The 16,499-nt window shown below is 56.6% G+C and overlaps 3 protein-coding genes across 3 annotated transcripts; 2 read left to right on the plus strand and 1 right to left on the minus strand.

Annotated features, from left to right (window-relative positions):
* Positions 1-3,254: 3,254 nt before the first annotated feature.
* On the plus strand, positions 3,255-5,794 carry B0T15DRAFT_488882 (uncharacterized protein; the record flags this gene model as incomplete). The annotated part of the gene is made up of 2 exons (XM_062866553.1): positions 3,255-3,425; positions 3,692-5,794. The coding sequence occupies 2 exons, from the start codon at positions 3,255-3,257 to the stop codon at positions 5,792-5,794; spliced, it is 2,274 nt and encodes a 757-aa protein (XP_062725977.1).
* A 1,042-nt stretch (positions 5,795-6,836) lies between these two features.
* Positions 6,837-8,072, minus strand: B0T15DRAFT_28336 (dynein light chain type 1-domain-containing protein). The gene is made up of 7 exons (XM_062863609.1): positions 7,629-8,072; positions 7,520-7,542; positions 7,410-7,443; positions 7,293-7,327; positions 7,204-7,230; positions 7,065-7,134; positions 6,837-6,970 (listed from the first exon to the last, which is right to left on the minus strand). Exons 1-7 carry the CDS (start codon positions 7,684-7,686, stop codon positions 6,906-6,908), a joined length of 312 nt encoding a protein of 103 aa, XP_062725978.1. The 5' UTR covers positions 7,687-8,072; the 3' UTR covers positions 6,837-6,905.
* A 407-nt stretch (positions 8,073-8,479) lies between these two features.
* On the plus strand, positions 8,480-15,615 carry B0T15DRAFT_481648 (uncharacterized protein; the record flags this gene model as incomplete). The annotated part of the gene is made up of 9 exons (XM_062866044.1): positions 8,480-8,710; positions 8,767-9,537; positions 9,743-11,179; positions 11,414-11,453; positions 11,515-11,682; positions 11,975-12,510; positions 12,599-12,791; positions 12,926-15,027; positions 15,505-15,615. 9 exons carry the CDS (start codon positions 8,480-8,482, stop codon positions 15,613-15,615), a joined length of 5,589 nt encoding a protein of 1,862 aa, XP_062725979.1.
* Between the last annotated feature and the right edge of the window lie 884 nt (positions 15,616-16,499).

The raw sequence follows: 16,499 nt of genomic DNA on the forward strand, positions 1-16,499 counted from the left end.
AAGAGTAGGACACACCATACCTGAGGTGTTGATGAAGTCTTCTCGGGTTGGGTCGCTCGAGAGAAAACTTATGGAGCTATCCGACACAGAAATGTGTTGTCAGAAACGTAGGGAGATGTTTTCGGCTACTAGTACTGGGCATAGATCAGGCTTCAGTGTCCCAGCTATAAGCAGATTCTAGCCACTATGCTACACCTAAGTTTATATGCTGACTCTTCTGCCTTTGTGTCTGACTCTCTTGGACATCACAGGGTATGCGGCCAATGCTAAGGTAGTACCTATTCACGTCGTCTTCATCAGACTGCAGTCTGGCCTTTAGCAAGAGCAGTCAGCTCTGCTCACTTCCAGGGTAACACCATGAGTAAGCAGACCAGTACAGTGCATCGGTCCCGCCGGCCACCTGTTAAGGTAAACTCTGCATGTGCGCTTTGTTCCACACACCCGCCCACACACACCAGCACGTACAGACACAGTCTCACTGTAGTGCCCACCTGCCCTACGGTGAAGAGAGAGCATGCGCTGTCATCCCATACCACGTTATGATAATCTCTGGGTGTGCCCTCTGCGCCGCTGTAGAGCATAATACCCAGAATGGGACCCGGTCAAGACAAATAGGGTTGGAGTCCCTTGCCTTGAGTAACTTGCACGGAGAGAAACCAGACACTGGGCTCCCAGTCGGTCGCATATGGCTGCGAGACTGCTGCATTGCACCGTGTAAGAAGAGGCGGTGACTTTGGTCGGCCAAGCTCCCTTACCTAGGTACCGTAGGTAGGTATTGTACAGTACATTATTAGGCAGGATTGGATGCAAGATCTTGCCCTGCCACATGGCCTGCAGATAGTTGGAACCCGAGCTCATCAAGGTGTGTGGCTTGCATGCCACATCAGAGGCGATTAGTATTGAAGAGTGGGCATGTCTGAAATCGACGAGCGTCCAGTGTTCCCAAGTACTCACGCTCGCGGCTTATGTTGACGATTTCCTTGGTACAGCCGGACTTTGGTCGCCCAACCACAAGCTCATTCCTCGCATGGGCGCATGCAATGCCTAGGTGGTTTGGTTTGTATGTGCATACGGATACATGTTGTAAGCCAGCATTTTGGCTGGCAGATGGGCGTGGGAAGGACGAGGCGCGGCTCAGCTTCGTGTCATCCGTGAAGCGGCCGAACCAAACTTTTGGATTTCCACCGCAGAAGGTCGGAAGCAGTGCTGGGGCAGCCTTACGTCTGGCTTGAACTGCTCGAGAGTAGTGCGTTGCTCGGGGCTGAATTTGACTTCAACGCACCTCATCTGAGCAGTTTGTTGACGTTGTTCTCATGTGATGCGCCCGTCGCACTCCGTAATCGTGCAGCAACGTACTGTATGCAAGATGAATGAACACTGTCCGGGCATACTGTATATCTCACACCCTGCTGACTGTAGTGTCGACTAAAGTATAGACAGATAAAACCGACCACCGCATGCCTTTGATGACATTAGGACCATTCCTAGCACCCAGGACTTGTCAATTGCGTTCGACTCATCGCACCTGATGGGTTGCCCTGGAGATCCTCTCTCTTGACCGGATTGTGTGGTGACGGAGCCGAAGCGGACTGGGCCGAGCTACCGACTCCCCCTCCATACCACGCTAACCCAAGAGAGTGGAGTGCCATGCTCCGATCCATAACCAGGGTCCACCTGACCTGACCGTGCTCCGAGCGTTGCTCAATAGCGGGAAATAAAGGAGATCGGGGCAGACGCTGTAGATTTTGCAACAAAAGTTGATTCAATTTCCAGCGAAGCCTTTGTTGTGAGTGAATGATAGACTTTTAGGCTATGTCTTTCTTTCCTATTACCTACCACACTGATCGAAAAGCAGGCTTGCCTTACTGCCCTGGCAGGGCTGTCTTGAATTCCGTCCTCGGGCGAAACCCAACAGGGCCAACAGAAGAGCGATCTCCACTACCACCGCCTTACGCGAAGGTCCCGTCATAATACTCCGTACCCACTGAAGCACCCGGGCTGAGCTGTGTTCCTGCCTTTGGCCCATCATGCCTCAATGCCTGTGAAATTCCATGTAGATTCATACGGTGCTAGACAACCTAGTGTAGCCCAGCTGGAATTGTCTTTCAATGGGCTTGTCGGCGATGTCTGGAGATGAAGGTGGCTGCACAATGCTGCTCACCCGCAATCCCTGTCCCTTGTCCGGGCAAAAGAAGCGGGCTCCAATGTGTCAGGTACCAGGGCGGTATTGAAATGGGGCCCACTTCACGTCCAACCTCCACGGACGACTCAGGATCGTTCCTGACCTGCCTGACCTCGTCAGCCCAGGCCGTTAACAAAACCCACTGGGCGAACGCGGTCTGCAGGCTACCAGCAGGGTACATGTACTTCGCTAGAGAAGTGGGGACATACCTCTACCTTAGTTGTGCAACCCACCCGCTCCGCCCTGTCCCATCTTCTCTTGTCACCCTCGGTGCCGCCTCTTGGACGTCCTGCCTGTCCTTCTCTTCGCCTTGCTTTCTTCCCCCGTGCTCCCCTCTTTTCAAATCCCCCAAAGCACTACGGAGTACTCTGTACTCGTTCGGGCTGTCTCTCGTTACCCCGTCACGCGGTTCTATATCTCCGTCATCCCATACCATCGCTTGGTCATCGCTGCTACGACACCCTCTCGATTCGCAACCAAGGTCGTCTACCTACGCTTCTGGCGCCCCCAGCCCACCGCCTTTTTCGACCTCAGTCCGAATAACTCTCCAGAACGCGGTGCCATGAAAGAGGGGGTCCCTGAGTGAAATGAGCACATGGTTTCAGGTCCTTCCCCTAGCGTTCTGCTTCAATCGGAGCTGGGTTGGTGGGAAGCTCCCATCAGTCACCACTGGCACCGTATGACGACACCGTGGCTACCCGTATGACGAATCTGTGCCTGGAAGCTTGGGCAAACGTCAGGCTTGACTCCGTTGGCTGCGTCACCTTGGAAACAACGCCTCTCGGTTCTATAGATAAATAACACCACAAGCAAGCTCCTTGCCTCACTGCAGTCCTATTTCCCAGTCGGAAAACTCTCGCTGCCCTCGGCCGCCAGAGCTCCATCCCCTGGAACGAATAACCGACGCAAGCTGGACGACCTACCCGACAGCTAGCTCTCAAACGACGAACTTCACGAGGCGCGCGGACGAAGTGAGCGACGGTGGAGGTAGCAAGCCTGGGAAGACCTTGAAGGACGCGTGGGGAGGAGAGCGGGAAGTGCTTGCAAGGCTCAGAATTCGGGCGTAAAAAAAATGGTGCTCAACATCCCCGAGAATGGCGTCTCAATTGAGAGCTCGGCCCAGGCGATGGCCGAGCTCCCGAACCAGGCATTCGCCATTGCGTTGAGCCCGAGTGTTATTGAAGATATGATCCTCTGCGTCCAAAATGGCGGTGATATCCAGTTGGCGTTGGGAAGCGCCCCGGTATGTATTGAAATTCCAGATTCCCTCCCTCAGCCTTCCTTCAGCCTTCCTTGCTATTGTCCTCTACCTACCTATTCAGCCGCATTGCACAATGGTGGCGAATGGCTCCAACTGTCAACGTCACGCACGGGAACCGCACGTGATTCCGCAACCATACTCACCACCTCCTGAATCGTCAGGCATGGTTGGAGCTTGTTTATGCACACCTGTTTATTTACAACGCTTGTTTTGGTTCTCCTTTGCAACCTTCTGACTTGCCACCCCAGAAATTCCGGTTCGACGACCACGAGGTTCGGATACCCAAGACTTCTGATCCATCCGGCTACGACCTTTTCAGGGCCACTTCTGAGAAGCCTTCCAGAGTTACCAAGTTGCCGAATCCGACCATGTCTATCTTCAAGATTCCCAAATGCCACCCCATGGCCAAGGCCATGAAAGCGTCCAGCCAGGGAGCGAAGGGCGAGCCCGGAAGCAAGAAAGCTCCGGCGAAAAGCACCAAGCCCGCCAACAAGCGTGCTGCGCCATCTGCTAGAGACACAGACTCCCAGCGAACACCAGACCCTGCCACTGCACGGCTTGAGCGCTCACTTGCCAGCCTGGAAGCGGACAAGCGCGAGAACTCGTATGGACCCAGTGAGGCAATCCCCAATGCACTGGCTGATATCGGTTATAGCACGACCGTTGTCACTGGTCTAGCCGCTTCCAGGAAAGGGAAATTGAAGGTTCCCAACAGAAGACTCCTTGAACCGCAAGCAGCTGCCTCGCCCAGATCATTACCGCCGAGTCCCGCTTTGAGTGCGAGTGGATCCCCATCTCTTCTGCCGTCCGGCGGCACGACACAAGAGAGGGTGAAGCAGCTGCGCTTTCCCATCATTCACGAGTTGGCAGTTCAGAACCTATCCCGTCAGGAGCTCTTGGCGAAGTGGGACGAGGGGGCAGAGGAAGAGTTCGATGCCATTCTCAGCAAGGTGGCTGATTTTGATGCGGACTCCCAGAAGTGGGCACTGAAGAAGTTGTTTTGGAAGGAACTCGACGTCTTCGAGTACCGCTATGCGCACGACGAGGAACGCGAGAAGGCGATCAGGAACGCCATAAAACAATACGATCGGAGTCGGCTAGGCACATCGGACCCCCTCTGGCAGAAACTCCTCCCGAAGTCAGAGCGCGGGAAGGGCATATGCCTGAGCCGGCTGCAAGCGGCGATCGCCAAGGGCCCTGCGGTGCCGGCACCGAAGCAGAAGGCTGATGCTTCGAACGCCAGCGGAGTTGACTCGGATTCAGCAAGCTCGGTCTCAAAGAAGGGTAAAGGGGGCGAGCCCATGTCGCGATCGAGCTCTCAAACGTCGACAGGGAAGAAGAAGCTGTCACCATCGGAGGCCCAGGCCAAGCGGCTGCTGTCTACGAAGAAAAAGCCTATGGCAGCGGCAACGACAAAGCCAACACCGAAAGCCTCAGCCGCCAAAACTCCAGCTAAGGGGGCTAATGCGAAGGGCCGACAACCCCTGTCTAAGGAGTACGTCTCGGATTCAAGCTCGACGGACGATGAAGTGCCCCTCTCGACATCTATTGCAAAATCCAAAACCACGGTTGCCACAGCGTCCAAGCCCGCATCGCAGGCGGCCGAGAAGCCAAAGGCGGGACAGAAGTTGGGAGAGCCGAAAGTGCCTCCCGCTGCGAAGCCGAAAGCCGCTACGACAGCGAAGACTCAAGTTCAGGAGGACAAGAAACACAGGGAGAAGGACACGATCCGCGCCCAAGCGACTGCCAAACCGGCCAAGCGTCCGCGGGATGCCGAGGAGGACGACAGCTCCAGTTCGGGGACCCCGCTCAGCAAGCGTGTAAAGACTGTTTTGAAAGCAACCCCCGCGCCGGCTGCCTCAGCTAAACCACGCTCCACCTCCGGTAGCAGCCAGAACAGCCGCGGAGCCCCCTCGACGGTAGCTGCACCCAAACCAAAGAACACAACTCCACTCAAATCGTCGCCTCTGGCTTCGTCCCCGCCCACCAATGCATCGGAACTGGAGCGGGAAGGGCAGCGGGAACGGGAACCGGTACGAGGAGAGCGGGACACGACAGTGAAGACTACGAGCAGCAGTGGGGCAGCAATCAATGGCAATGCCGGTACCGCGAAGAAGCGGCCGCCGACCGACTCGCTACCCGGAAACAAAGCGAAGCGGCCGCGGCCATCGCAGGAGACGCTGGAGATGGCGGCTAGGTTCAAGCGGTTCTACCGGGAGTACGAGCAGCTCCATCGGGACGTCACCAACAACGACAACCCGGACCCCAACAAGCTGACAAACCTGATCGATATGCACGAACAATTGAGCAGGATGAAGAGCGAGATCTACGCCGCGGTCGAGGCTTGTTGAGAGGCAACCTCATGGACGATTTGGAATAAGCCTAAGGGAGATTTCGGGGAAATGGGCACATGAGGAGGATTTGGGCAAAAGCGAGGAACGGGTCTGGGAGATGCATTTGCATAAGACTGGTCGCGGAACCAGTTATATGGTTGGCTGGATGATCATATGGATACGGGTTCGGTCATGATCGGGAAATGGACGACAGACCTGGCATACTTGGCGTCATTGGGAATAGCGATTTGGGAGGTTGATTCTGAAACCTACAGCGTATGATATTTCAGAGGCACGATTACCAGCGAGACCGGCGACCAACGAAGAGATGGCCTCCGGCTCATGCAGATAGCAGAGATAGTTTGCCGAGATGTTGAATGAATGGAGGCATCTATCTATGTACCTTGCGACGCCATCGCGGCGTTCCCTGGTCCAAGCCCGGGCTCAATTACCTGACTAAACATATGATCATGTGGTACGGTATGGGATTGTGACATGTGACTTCACACGAAGATGACTCCGTGCCTCTAAAGCACACAGCATCTCAGCCGTCGGAGCGGCCCGGCGGTTTGGAAGGAATGAGGGCATTGCGCCGCGCTACCCGCCCATGCACACCGCCGTGCTCTGGACCATGCTTGTGCCTTGTCGTGCCTCTCCAGAATGTCACTACCCGCCACCGAAAAGCACAGGGTCAAAGAAAGGGCAGGAACCTCACGGGTATGGCAGCTCCAACTTGGCTGCTGGGGTGTACATCTCACCAAGAAGAATCTAGAAGGGATTAGAAGCATGTCGTTGCGCCTTCTCCAGTTCCAGAACCTAACATATAATAACCAACAACAGACTTCAGACCTATGCGGCCCACATCTGTATGAAGCAAATCCTCCTCTACGTCTGCCAATCCCCCGAGCTCCGTGGATGCTTTGCTCTCGGCCGCTGGTCCGTCTCGTCTTCTGATCCTTGTTTTGGCCAGCACAGGGTGGCCCCGTCGTAAGCCTATCCTCCGTCCGTTTCCGTTTTTGATAGAGCCCACTCGCTGCTACGGCGAGCGGGCAGACTGTGGTTGCGGTGAGATTTCGTCACAGTGTTGTTTGCCTCACAGCCGCGAGAGAAAACGGCGGAGGCCGCCTCCCTACTGTGTCTTGAAGAGTAGGATGGCGCAGTGGCCGAGGTAGAAGTAGATGAAGTGTTTCGTCTCTGTTTTTTGGAAAAGCGGAGTGCTGCGTGAGCGGACATTGCATCTCCAACGAGTCTGAACTGAAGGGATAGGGCAAGGAGTCGATTTCCGTACCGTGGGTTACGAAGCTGCCAAAGTTGCGGCCTACAATGCAGTGCCAGGTGGGACCCTTCCTCTCGTCGAACTGTGGATCATGAGTAATGCGTTAGCTGGATAGCGGGCCGGATTAACACTGTGTTTGTGGCAACCGCACCGTTCGCTTGATGTGTTGAGCAATATCCTGTCGGCAAAGTCAGCAAGACCGTAAGCAGAATGAGCTGGGCATGTCTGGCGCCTACGGACCTTCTCGATGGTGAACTTTGCCATGGCTTCCTGGGCTGCAAGCCATAACACGTCAGCCGCATATCCCCAATTTCAGCCGGACGGCTCCATCCTGCCCCTAGTTCCTCCTCTACTCACCCACTTCGACAGCCTCTTGTTGCATATCATCAGTCTGGCACGCAGAGTTGATGTGTTAGTGTCTGGGCTCGCCGAACGCGAACGAGATGACTTCGTCGGTACCGCCATACCATGTCGGCGCTCTTGATTTGGGCTGCTTAGAGGTACGCGACACACGTATCAGCAAACACTGTTCGCGGGCGGGGTGACAACTTCAAAGGCTACATGGAGCAGGCTTACCTTCAAGCTTCTCCCTGACAGGGGAGGAGCTCCCAGCCGGCTTCGTCTCGTCGGGCATTGTGTGTTCTGTCGAGGTAGCTGGACTGTCCAGCAGTTAGCGGACAGAGCTCCCAACGGTCTATCCAATCCCGATGACGGCTGGGCGATTGACGATGTTTGCACTGGCAGGGCTCCAACTGAAGCAATGCGATGGGCTGTGCGTCTTGCATCACCGCTCCGGCCCGGATTTTGGGGTCCCACATACAGGCAAACAATGTCTAACTAAAAGCTAACCACCCGAAGATGGCCTTACAAGCTTGTGCGGGGAGTCTGTTGTCAGCGGCAATGCCTGGGTCCAGAAGAGAGTGATGGGAGTGCCTGAGAAATGATGTTCCAAAAGGTGTGAGGTAGGCAAGTTGGTGCTGGTCAATGTTTGGATCGCCGATCGAATCCCCAAGGTTCGCGCGGCTCAGGGACCACAAAACCAGGCTCCGCCATTGGCGCCGCGCCTTTGCTTTTCCCATCCGAGTCCTGTCCCCGGCAGAGCTGGAGCCCCATGTACGGATCTTGTACCAGTACCTTGGCTACGGTACTCTCCGCTTAATCACACTTGTACCTAGACCTCCAGCTGTCGGCAGCGTGCAGGATCCACAATAAGGGTCACACCGAGTCTCCTGCCCCGATAAGATAACGGACAGCTGGTGGGGCATAAAATTTCTGGAAGACGTTTGGAGAAAAGATGCAAAGCTTCTTCCAGTTCAGTGGAAACAGCAAGATTCCAGCTTGCAGCTTCAACAGCGGAATGACCGAGCGGTAGCCTCAGCTTCATCCTTTGCCCAAGTGGCAGGCAAGAGGCACCAAAGCAAGACATCATGGAGACGTCAAGGATTTTCGTCAAAAACTTGCCGCCGACCATCTCGGAGGCTGACTTCCGCAAACACTTCTCGGCCCAAGGTCGCGAGGTGACGGATGTCAAGCTAATCCCCAACCGCCGCATTGGGTTTGTTGGCTACAAGTCGCCCGATGACGCTGCAAAGGCGGTCAAGTACTTCAACAGATCCTTTATTCGCATGTCCAGGATCGCGGTTGACCTGGCAAAACCGGTAGGACCTGCCCTCTGCCTCCAACAGCCAGGGCTGCTGCTAATCATAGATGCAAGATTGCAGACTCGACCCCAAGGTTGGCTGCGAAGGACACCCCGCGCCATGGCGTGTCCAAGGCTCCCAAACCCGAGCCTAGTGCTCGCGGGGTAGATCAGGCCGAGGAGGAGAAGCCCAAGAAGAGAAAGCGGGAAACGCTTGACGAAGCTGACCCAAAACTGCAGGAGTACCTGGAGGTCATGGGCCATCCCACGAAGAAGTCGAGAGATGAAGAGGCCCTCAATGGCGACTTGGAGTCAGAGTTGGCATCCGCGGTGGCCCCTGCTGTGTTGGAAGCCGGCGAAAGTGACGACGAGTATGAGGATATCCCGGCGCGCCGCCAGAACGAGCCGGTCCAAGGGAGTCTTGCTCCTATCGGCGTCACACCCGCCCCTGTGGCGGATGGCGAAACCCCTGCAATCGCCCTCCCAAGCGAAACTGCAAGGGAAGCGCCGCAGGTGTTAGCAGATGCAACAGACGAGGACTGGCTCCGGTCAAGGACAAACCGTCTTCTCGACCTAGTGGACCCCAGTGACCCTGGGTTTTTTACACACCCATCTCGACCCACCCCCGCGGCCGCACCTGTATCCGCGCGGCAAGAGGCCCCACCTGACACAACTGCGGCCGATGTTGGGAAACCGAGTAAAGAATCCGGTGCCCATGCCGAGGCTGCTGAAGACTCCACCACGCTTGTTGAGAAGACCTGCAGGCTCTTCTTGCGGAATCTCAGTTATACCGTCACAGAGGACGACATCAGGGAGCATTTCGGCAAGTTCGGACGTCTCGAGGAGGTAAGCACAAGCCGGCTATATGCTGTGGAATGATTCCCTTCAGCCTTCATGATGAACCCCTTGATAGGGACAGCTTATGCCATTGGCATTTGATGAGACCTTGGGCTCAGTATTTTAGTAGATGCTTCGAGATTCTGATAGAAGGGCCGAGTTGTTGCTATGTTGTTTGAACAGATGCCGTTAGACTCTCGCTAACTTGTGTCAGGTGAATCTCCCGTTGGATAGCAAGGGCAAGACGAAGGGGTTTGCTATGGTTCAATACGAAAAACCGTCCGCAGCGGTCGCCGCATTCCAGACGGATGGCTCAATATTTCAGGGGCGAATATTGCACATTCTCCCTGCCGCCGCCAAACGGGAGAACAAGCTCGACGAATTTGCAATTTCCAAGCTGCCACTCAAGAAGCAGCAACTTCTCAGGAAAAAGGCCGAGGCCGCGTCCAGCGCGTTCAACTGGAATTCACTCTTCATGAGCCAAGACGCCGTCAACACTGCCGTGGCGGAACGTCTCGGCGTGTCAAAGCATGAGCTCTTGGATCCCACAGACGCGTCTGCTGCCGTGAAACAGGCAATCGCGGAAACTACCGTGATACAGGAAGCCAAGGCCTACTTCGCAGCCCACGGGGTGAATATCGAAGCATTCAAGTCGCAGCAAAGAGGTGACACCTCGATACTCGTGAAGAATATCCGAGATGCCTCGATCGAAGAACTGAGGGCACTGTTCGAGGAACACGGCTCGGTGCTCAGGGTGCTGATGCCACCAAGTGGCACCATTGCAATTGTCCAATTTTCGCAGCCAGCAGCATGCCGTGCTGCCTTCGCCAAGAAGGCTTACTCGCGGTTTAAGGACTCGGTTCTGTTCCTGGAAAAAGGCCCGAAAGGCCTGTTCGTTGAGAATGCAGCTGCCCCCGACGATCGCCCTGCTGGAGTGCAAAAGCCATCCGTTGCCGACTTGCTGGAACGCGATGACACCGAGGATCAGCTCGAGACTGCCTCCCTATTCGTCCGCAACCTGAACTTCTCTACTACTACCGAGGGGCTGACCAATGCCTTCAAGTCCCTGGACGGGTTTGTGAGTGCTAAGGTCAAGACCAAGACGGATCCCAAGAGGCCGGGTCAGGTGCTCAGCATGGGCTTCGGCTTTTGTGCGTTCAGGACCAAGGAGCAGGCCCAGGCGGCCCTCAAGGTCATGGACGGCTATGTGCTTGATGGCCACAAGCTCCTTGTCAAGGCATCGCACAGGGGTCACGACGCGGCAGAGGAGCGCAGGCGGGAGGACCTTGCCAAGAAGGCGGCGGCGCAGCGGACAAAGATTGTGATTAAGAATCTTCCATTCGAAGCTTCTAAGAAAGACGTGCGCGCTTTGTTTAGCACATATGGCAAACTCGTCGCGCTTCGCCTCCCCAAAAAGTTCAACCAGACATCGCGGGGCTTTGCTTTTGCCGAGTTTGCAACAGCAAAAGAGGCGCTCAATGCGCTTACTGCACTGAAGGATACCCACCTTCTGGGACGCCGGCTTGTGCTTGACTTCGCCGAGGCCGACGAGGTCGATCCAGAAGAGCAGATCAAGGCTATGGAGAAGAAGATCCGGGGACAGGTCAACAAGGTCACCCTGCAACAGTTGACAGGGGAAGGGAGGAGAAAGGTCAACATCGGAGACAACGATGAAGATGAGGCATGAGAAAGTATGAGCGCGTGAAGAATTGATCTCTCCCCTAGGTCTCAGATCAGAGACACCGTTCATTACAAAGAGATGTTTCGGCAGCCACACCGCCCTTGCCAAGGAGGTGTTGCATACTCTTCCCTCTCCCTCCCCTGGGGGTCCTCTGCAGAAACCCCACCTCTTTCTTTGCCTTGATGATTGTTTGTACTGTACCAGCCTCGCGCCTTACGCTTTGCGGACCCTTTACGTCTCCTCGGTTCATACGTAAGGCTATTGTTGTTCGCGTGCCATGGATGGCAAACCCCGGCGGTCCCGAGATGCTCCGCACCAACCGAAGAAGATGCGCAGGTTTTCACGGGGCCGTCTCTTTAGACTCTACGACCTGGATGCCCTTGCGTTCCAGTTGGCGCGCGCCCATGTTGGATTCTTCGCGAGAAGGGCTGGACCAACAACCCTGCTTGGCACCGACCGGGCTGTCGCCCTGGGTGCCTTATTAGCTTGAAGGTGTGTTGCAAGCATAACGCTATCCCTATCGCGGGGGCTTCGGTTCATCCTGGCTTCATGCGCTTCGCTATGCCATACTCCCTTCCATACCCGGAGCTTCCATAGCCCAGGCACTGGGTATCTTATATCTAGTGACTCTCTGGCTCGCATCTTGACAGCGGGTCATTCCACCCGAGAATTCCTCTTATCCGGCTCTTCTCCCATCAGCGTTCCTAAGCCGGTTGTGTGTCCTCCCGGAAACATTGTCACGGCTGCGAAGGCCATTGTCCTTAGCAATGGAGCTCCCAGTCAGCCTCGCAGTCCTCCCGCCGCACTGCTATTCACCGTCACCAGACCATCATGTGTTTGAGGGCCGGCGCGGAGTGTCGGGTTCGAGGCAGCCACTCCAGGAGTCGACAGGCAACATCCAGCACCCTCACCCTCACCGCATGGCCTGGTTTGCCCAGCAACTGGAAGCCCTCTCGTCCGTACCACCACCGTCGCTACCGTCGCTACCGTCATCCACGTTGGCACCACCCGTCTTGCGAACACAGTCGTCCTTAGGTCCAAAATATGGTGTCACACCGGCGTACGCCAGGTCCCAGCAGCAGCAGCAGCAGCAGCAGCAGCAGCAGCGACACGACCTTGACCACCTGCATCTGCATGCGCATGGCTGGCGGCGGCTGCAGCAGGATCTCAACCCGCTGATGCCCCTGCTGACCCAGGCCTTCCAGAACTACCGCAAGAAGCAGAAAGGCAAACCGGACTCGGACCAGAAATGGCCCGACGTGCTGGAAGGGCCCTTCCTCGACGGTTCGTGGCAAACACCGGTGACCCGATCACACGGGGACTTGAATGGCGAGCTCTGTATGGCTGACGTGCGTGCTTTGTGCTTTAGCGCTGCTGCTCATCCCTCAGATGAGGCGCAAAAAATACACCATGAAGCAAACACAGTACGGCCGCAACATGCTGATTGGCGAATATCTCTGGATTGCATACTGCCAAAGCCTGCCCCCCGGCGCCGAACCGGACCCGCAGATGATGAGAGAGCGGAAGATGGTGTCGAGCCACATCCAGGTGCTCAAGAACTTCCTCTCGAACCATCGATGTTGTAAGTGTGGAAGTTGGCCGATCCCTGCACATCCCTGCGACGCTCCCTCGCGGCTTCCCTAAGTACCCTCCTTGTAGCCTTGCAGCCTGTATGTTCAAGCTAACCAACACCCCCGGTCTCTTCTATCCCTGCAGTCCACTTTTTCTTCCTCCCAAAGCAGGAGGACAAGAGAGCGGCAGACAACGTCGAGACGGTGTCGCTCAAAAACAACCCGGTCTTGATCGCCTTGTCCGAGGGCCGCCTCCCGGTCGAGCGGCCCAACTACGAGTATTTTGCCCAGATTCTCTCGCTCAACGAGCAGGTGCAGTTTAGGCCGCGGCGCTGCTGGATCTTTGTGTCGCATGAGGATGTGGTGGTCGGCGAAGACGGAATCGGGCATTTGCCGGCGACTGGGGGCAAACTCGGCCAGAGCGAGTATCCGCACCTCCCGCGCAACCTTGAGCGGGACACGTGGGCCAAGGAGGAGCAGCAGTTCTTCAAGGGATCGCTGCTCCACGAGTTCACCAAGGAACTGCACCAGGTTGAGTCCAGCAGCGTCCGCGAGCTGAGCAAGGAGTGGGAGTCGACGTTTCCGGACCTGCACCAGCGGCTGGAGGTGATCGCATCAACGACCACCGATGCGCGGTGCGACGTGCTGCATATGCACGCCACGCTCGAGCTGAAGGAGAAGAGCCGCTTCCCCAGCGGGTCCAACCTCAGCTCGTGGGTCGAGATCAACGTCGAGCAGCCGCGCCTGCTCAATCACCGATGGAAAGTGGAGACGCGCCTTGTGAGACCACCGGAGCTGGGCTATCCGCATGGAGAGTTCAAGTCCGATCCGGCTCCGAAGGTAATCTACGAGTCGTCCAAGAGGGAGTTCACTATTCCCTATCAACACCGGCCCGGCTGCGATGGCCCGCGCAACGACGGCCGCGGGGCACCGTGCAACTGTCTCGCACAGCACTGTCGCCGAGACGGCGTCACGGTTCCGTTCCCGGTCCCGTTCCCCGCGGACGTCTGGGCGCAAACGTTGACCAGCTGCGCCGAATACCCGGCTCACAATTTCAGCAGCATCAAGAAGCATGACCGGGACCAGGGCGCCGGCACGCGAACGGGAGATGACCGAGATGGCCCAAGATCCCGTCGCCGCACTAAGCAGCCCACACAGATGGACCTGGTCCCCAAGATCGCCATGATGCAGGAGATCTTCTCCTGCCCTCCTGCATCCTCCGGCCGTGAAGAGGGCGGCGACTCCGGGAGCCAGAAGTGGACGCGCCGCGCTGTGATCCTCTGGACCTTTCAGACTATTCACAGCATTGACGCAGAAGGGAGACCGGCCACGGCACCCTGCGGGAGGACCAATTGGCGCTTCCTGACTATCCTCGACCCCGCCAGCGACTCCCATCAGCGGCACGCCATCGTCCGTGGCCACAAGGCTTCTGCCGATGGGCGCCGAGAGGCTTCCTGTGCTTCGCCGCGGCCTGTATCTCGTGAGGCCATCATGTCTCCCGATCCAACCTACCAGCAGCACCTAAGCGCGAGCATGAGCGAGAACTTCGCGTCGGCATTGGATAGCCCAGGCGGGCTCGGCCCGCTGTCCGGCTCGGGCGAACACGCTGCCTATAGCGCCCACTTCATGCACCAAATGGTAGCATCCCATAACACGGCAACGCAAGCCGCGTACGGGCTTCTCGACAGCTTCAGCAGCCACAGCGGGCTCACCACGCCGCCTCCGACCGCCTCGCTGGCCAGCTCCTTTGCGCCAGCTTTCGATGCTTGCTCGGCAGCGTCTGATATCCTGCCTAATTACATGACCACGCATGTGGCGGTTACGACGGCTGGCATGGATGCCAGTTCGCACGCGTTGGCTGGTGCCTTCTCAGCCGTGACCGACCCGTTCCTATCCCACGTCGGAGCCACGTATGGTGAGGCGCACGACGGCACTCACGGCTACGGTCATGGTATCGGAGGCGGCTTGGACTCCGGTGCCCCTTGGTCGTCCGGAGGATATTCCGCCTCCAGCGGAGCCCACCCGCACAGGGGCCTCATGAGCTGGGCACCCGGGCCACAGCCACGTTCCATCTCCTCCCGTGGGGACAGCGGGCAGCAGTACCACCAGCGCCAACATCGTCAGCCGCACCCTCGGCCCCAGCAAACTTGGGCACCTTCGACCGCCGCCGCCAACAACAACATCGGCGATCACGACTCCTCCTGGGCGACAATCGCGACAACCTCACCGGATATCCCGGGAGGAGAAGTCACCAGCACCAGCACCACCACCAACAACAACAACAACAGCAACCACAACCACATCCACAACGCTCTCTCAACAACAATCACACGAGCGAACCACAACCACAGCCACGACGACGACGACGACGACCATGGCAAACCCTACCAAGGAGACTACCATCAGATGCACACCGGGGGCGACAGCGCAACCCAAGAAGCAGGCCAAGAAGACTGGGAGCACATCCACCATATCCATCACATCCACGCCTCCTCGTCCTCATCCTCCGCCACCCCTACCCCAACCACAAGTTTTGCGTCGTCGGACAACAGCGACGACAGGAATCACGTATCACAAGATGATTGGGAGGTCATCATCCATCCCTTACCAGGCGTGGGGACGGGGACAGCAGACGGCAAGAGGGAAGGGGAGGAGGTGGACGGGAAGTCGGCTGCTAAAGAGGAGGAGAGATATTCGCCGCTGGTGATGATGAGGGGTTTGAAGCGCTCGCGGTCGGACGCAGATGAGGATGGGCTTGGGGAGGATGCTGATGCTGGAGATTGCGAGGATGGTGATGGGCATCGCCGTTTGAGGGTGAGGACTTCCTTGGGTTGAGCTGAGCCTTCCTCTGGCGACCTCTTTCTTCCGTATTGAAGTTTGCTGTTCTTGGTTACGGAGGTTTGGAACGGGATCCGGTGTGCATGACATCCCATGATAATGTGCTAGTATAGAACATACATCTGTTGACGAGAGGAAGACACGTGTATGAGGGCGGTGGATGAGAACCCGTTTTGGCAGAATAACGGGAGGCATGGACGGATTAATAATCAGCTTGCAGTCGCAATACCTCTTCACTCATCGATTCACTTGTCTAAGATACCTTGCTCTACCTTACCGAAGTGTCTAACGAGATCTCACAAACCCCAGTTTGGTTTTAACTACAAGTCGGCGTGCAGTGCACGACAGAATAGTGTGGTAGAGAAGCGGGCAAGCGGTATCAATTGGGTCCTTGATCTGAATGCCAATAACTGAAGTCAGGGCTGTTGCAGTAGGGCCATGTCGAGGTGGCAGAACGTTGCTGGCGAATCTGAAAAGCTGTGCCCGGTACCTAGTAGCCCGAATCAGCCTGATCGGCGCTAGGAAGGATATCAATAGTTCTGATACCAGCCTTGCGGGAAGGGATAAGGGCGGGTTACTCAAGAGTGCTCAACAAGCAAAGGGAGGGAGATAAAGAGTCGTCGTGTTGTTGAAACACTTCTTTGACAGTGTTCCCTAGTTGAGGGCCTGTGCGAACGCATGAGACTCGGAGAAGCCGTGAGTCCATCATGAAATCACGCACGGCTTGGTTTGGTTGCACAGACCATGCCCGGCAGAGCATGACACCGACGACAGGCAGGGGTTGAATGATGGCCTGGGATGAGACAAGAGGTTTGGCGATCCCGGTGTTTCCCGCAGCTGCCCTGAATTCATTTTCATCCCAACAAAGGGCAATGTTCGGA

Source organism: Chaetomium strumarium (genome assembly GCF_033439665.1).
Source record: "Chaetomium strumarium strain CBS 333.67 chromosome Unknown B0T15scaffold_1, whole genome shotgun sequence".
Taxonomy (NCBI): Eukaryota; Fungi; Ascomycota; class Sordariomycetes; order Sordariales; family Chaetomiaceae; genus Chaetomium; species Chaetomium strumarium.

Bases quoted from the DNA above. Each gene is read 5' to 3' on its own strand.
- B0T15DRAFT_28336 (XM_062863609.1), bottom strand. From the start codon at position 7,686: ATGCCCGACGAGACGAAGCCGGCTGGGAGCTCCTCCCCTGTCAGGGAG. The intron at 7,444-7,519 runs GTATGGCGGTAC...TCTGCGTGCCAG, and splicing joins AAATCAAGAGCGCCGACATG to ACTGATGATATGCAACAAGA. The intron at 7,231-7,292 runs GTCCGTAGGCGC...CTTTGCCGACAG, and splicing joins CAAAGTTCACCATCGAGAAG to GATATTGCTCAACACATCAA.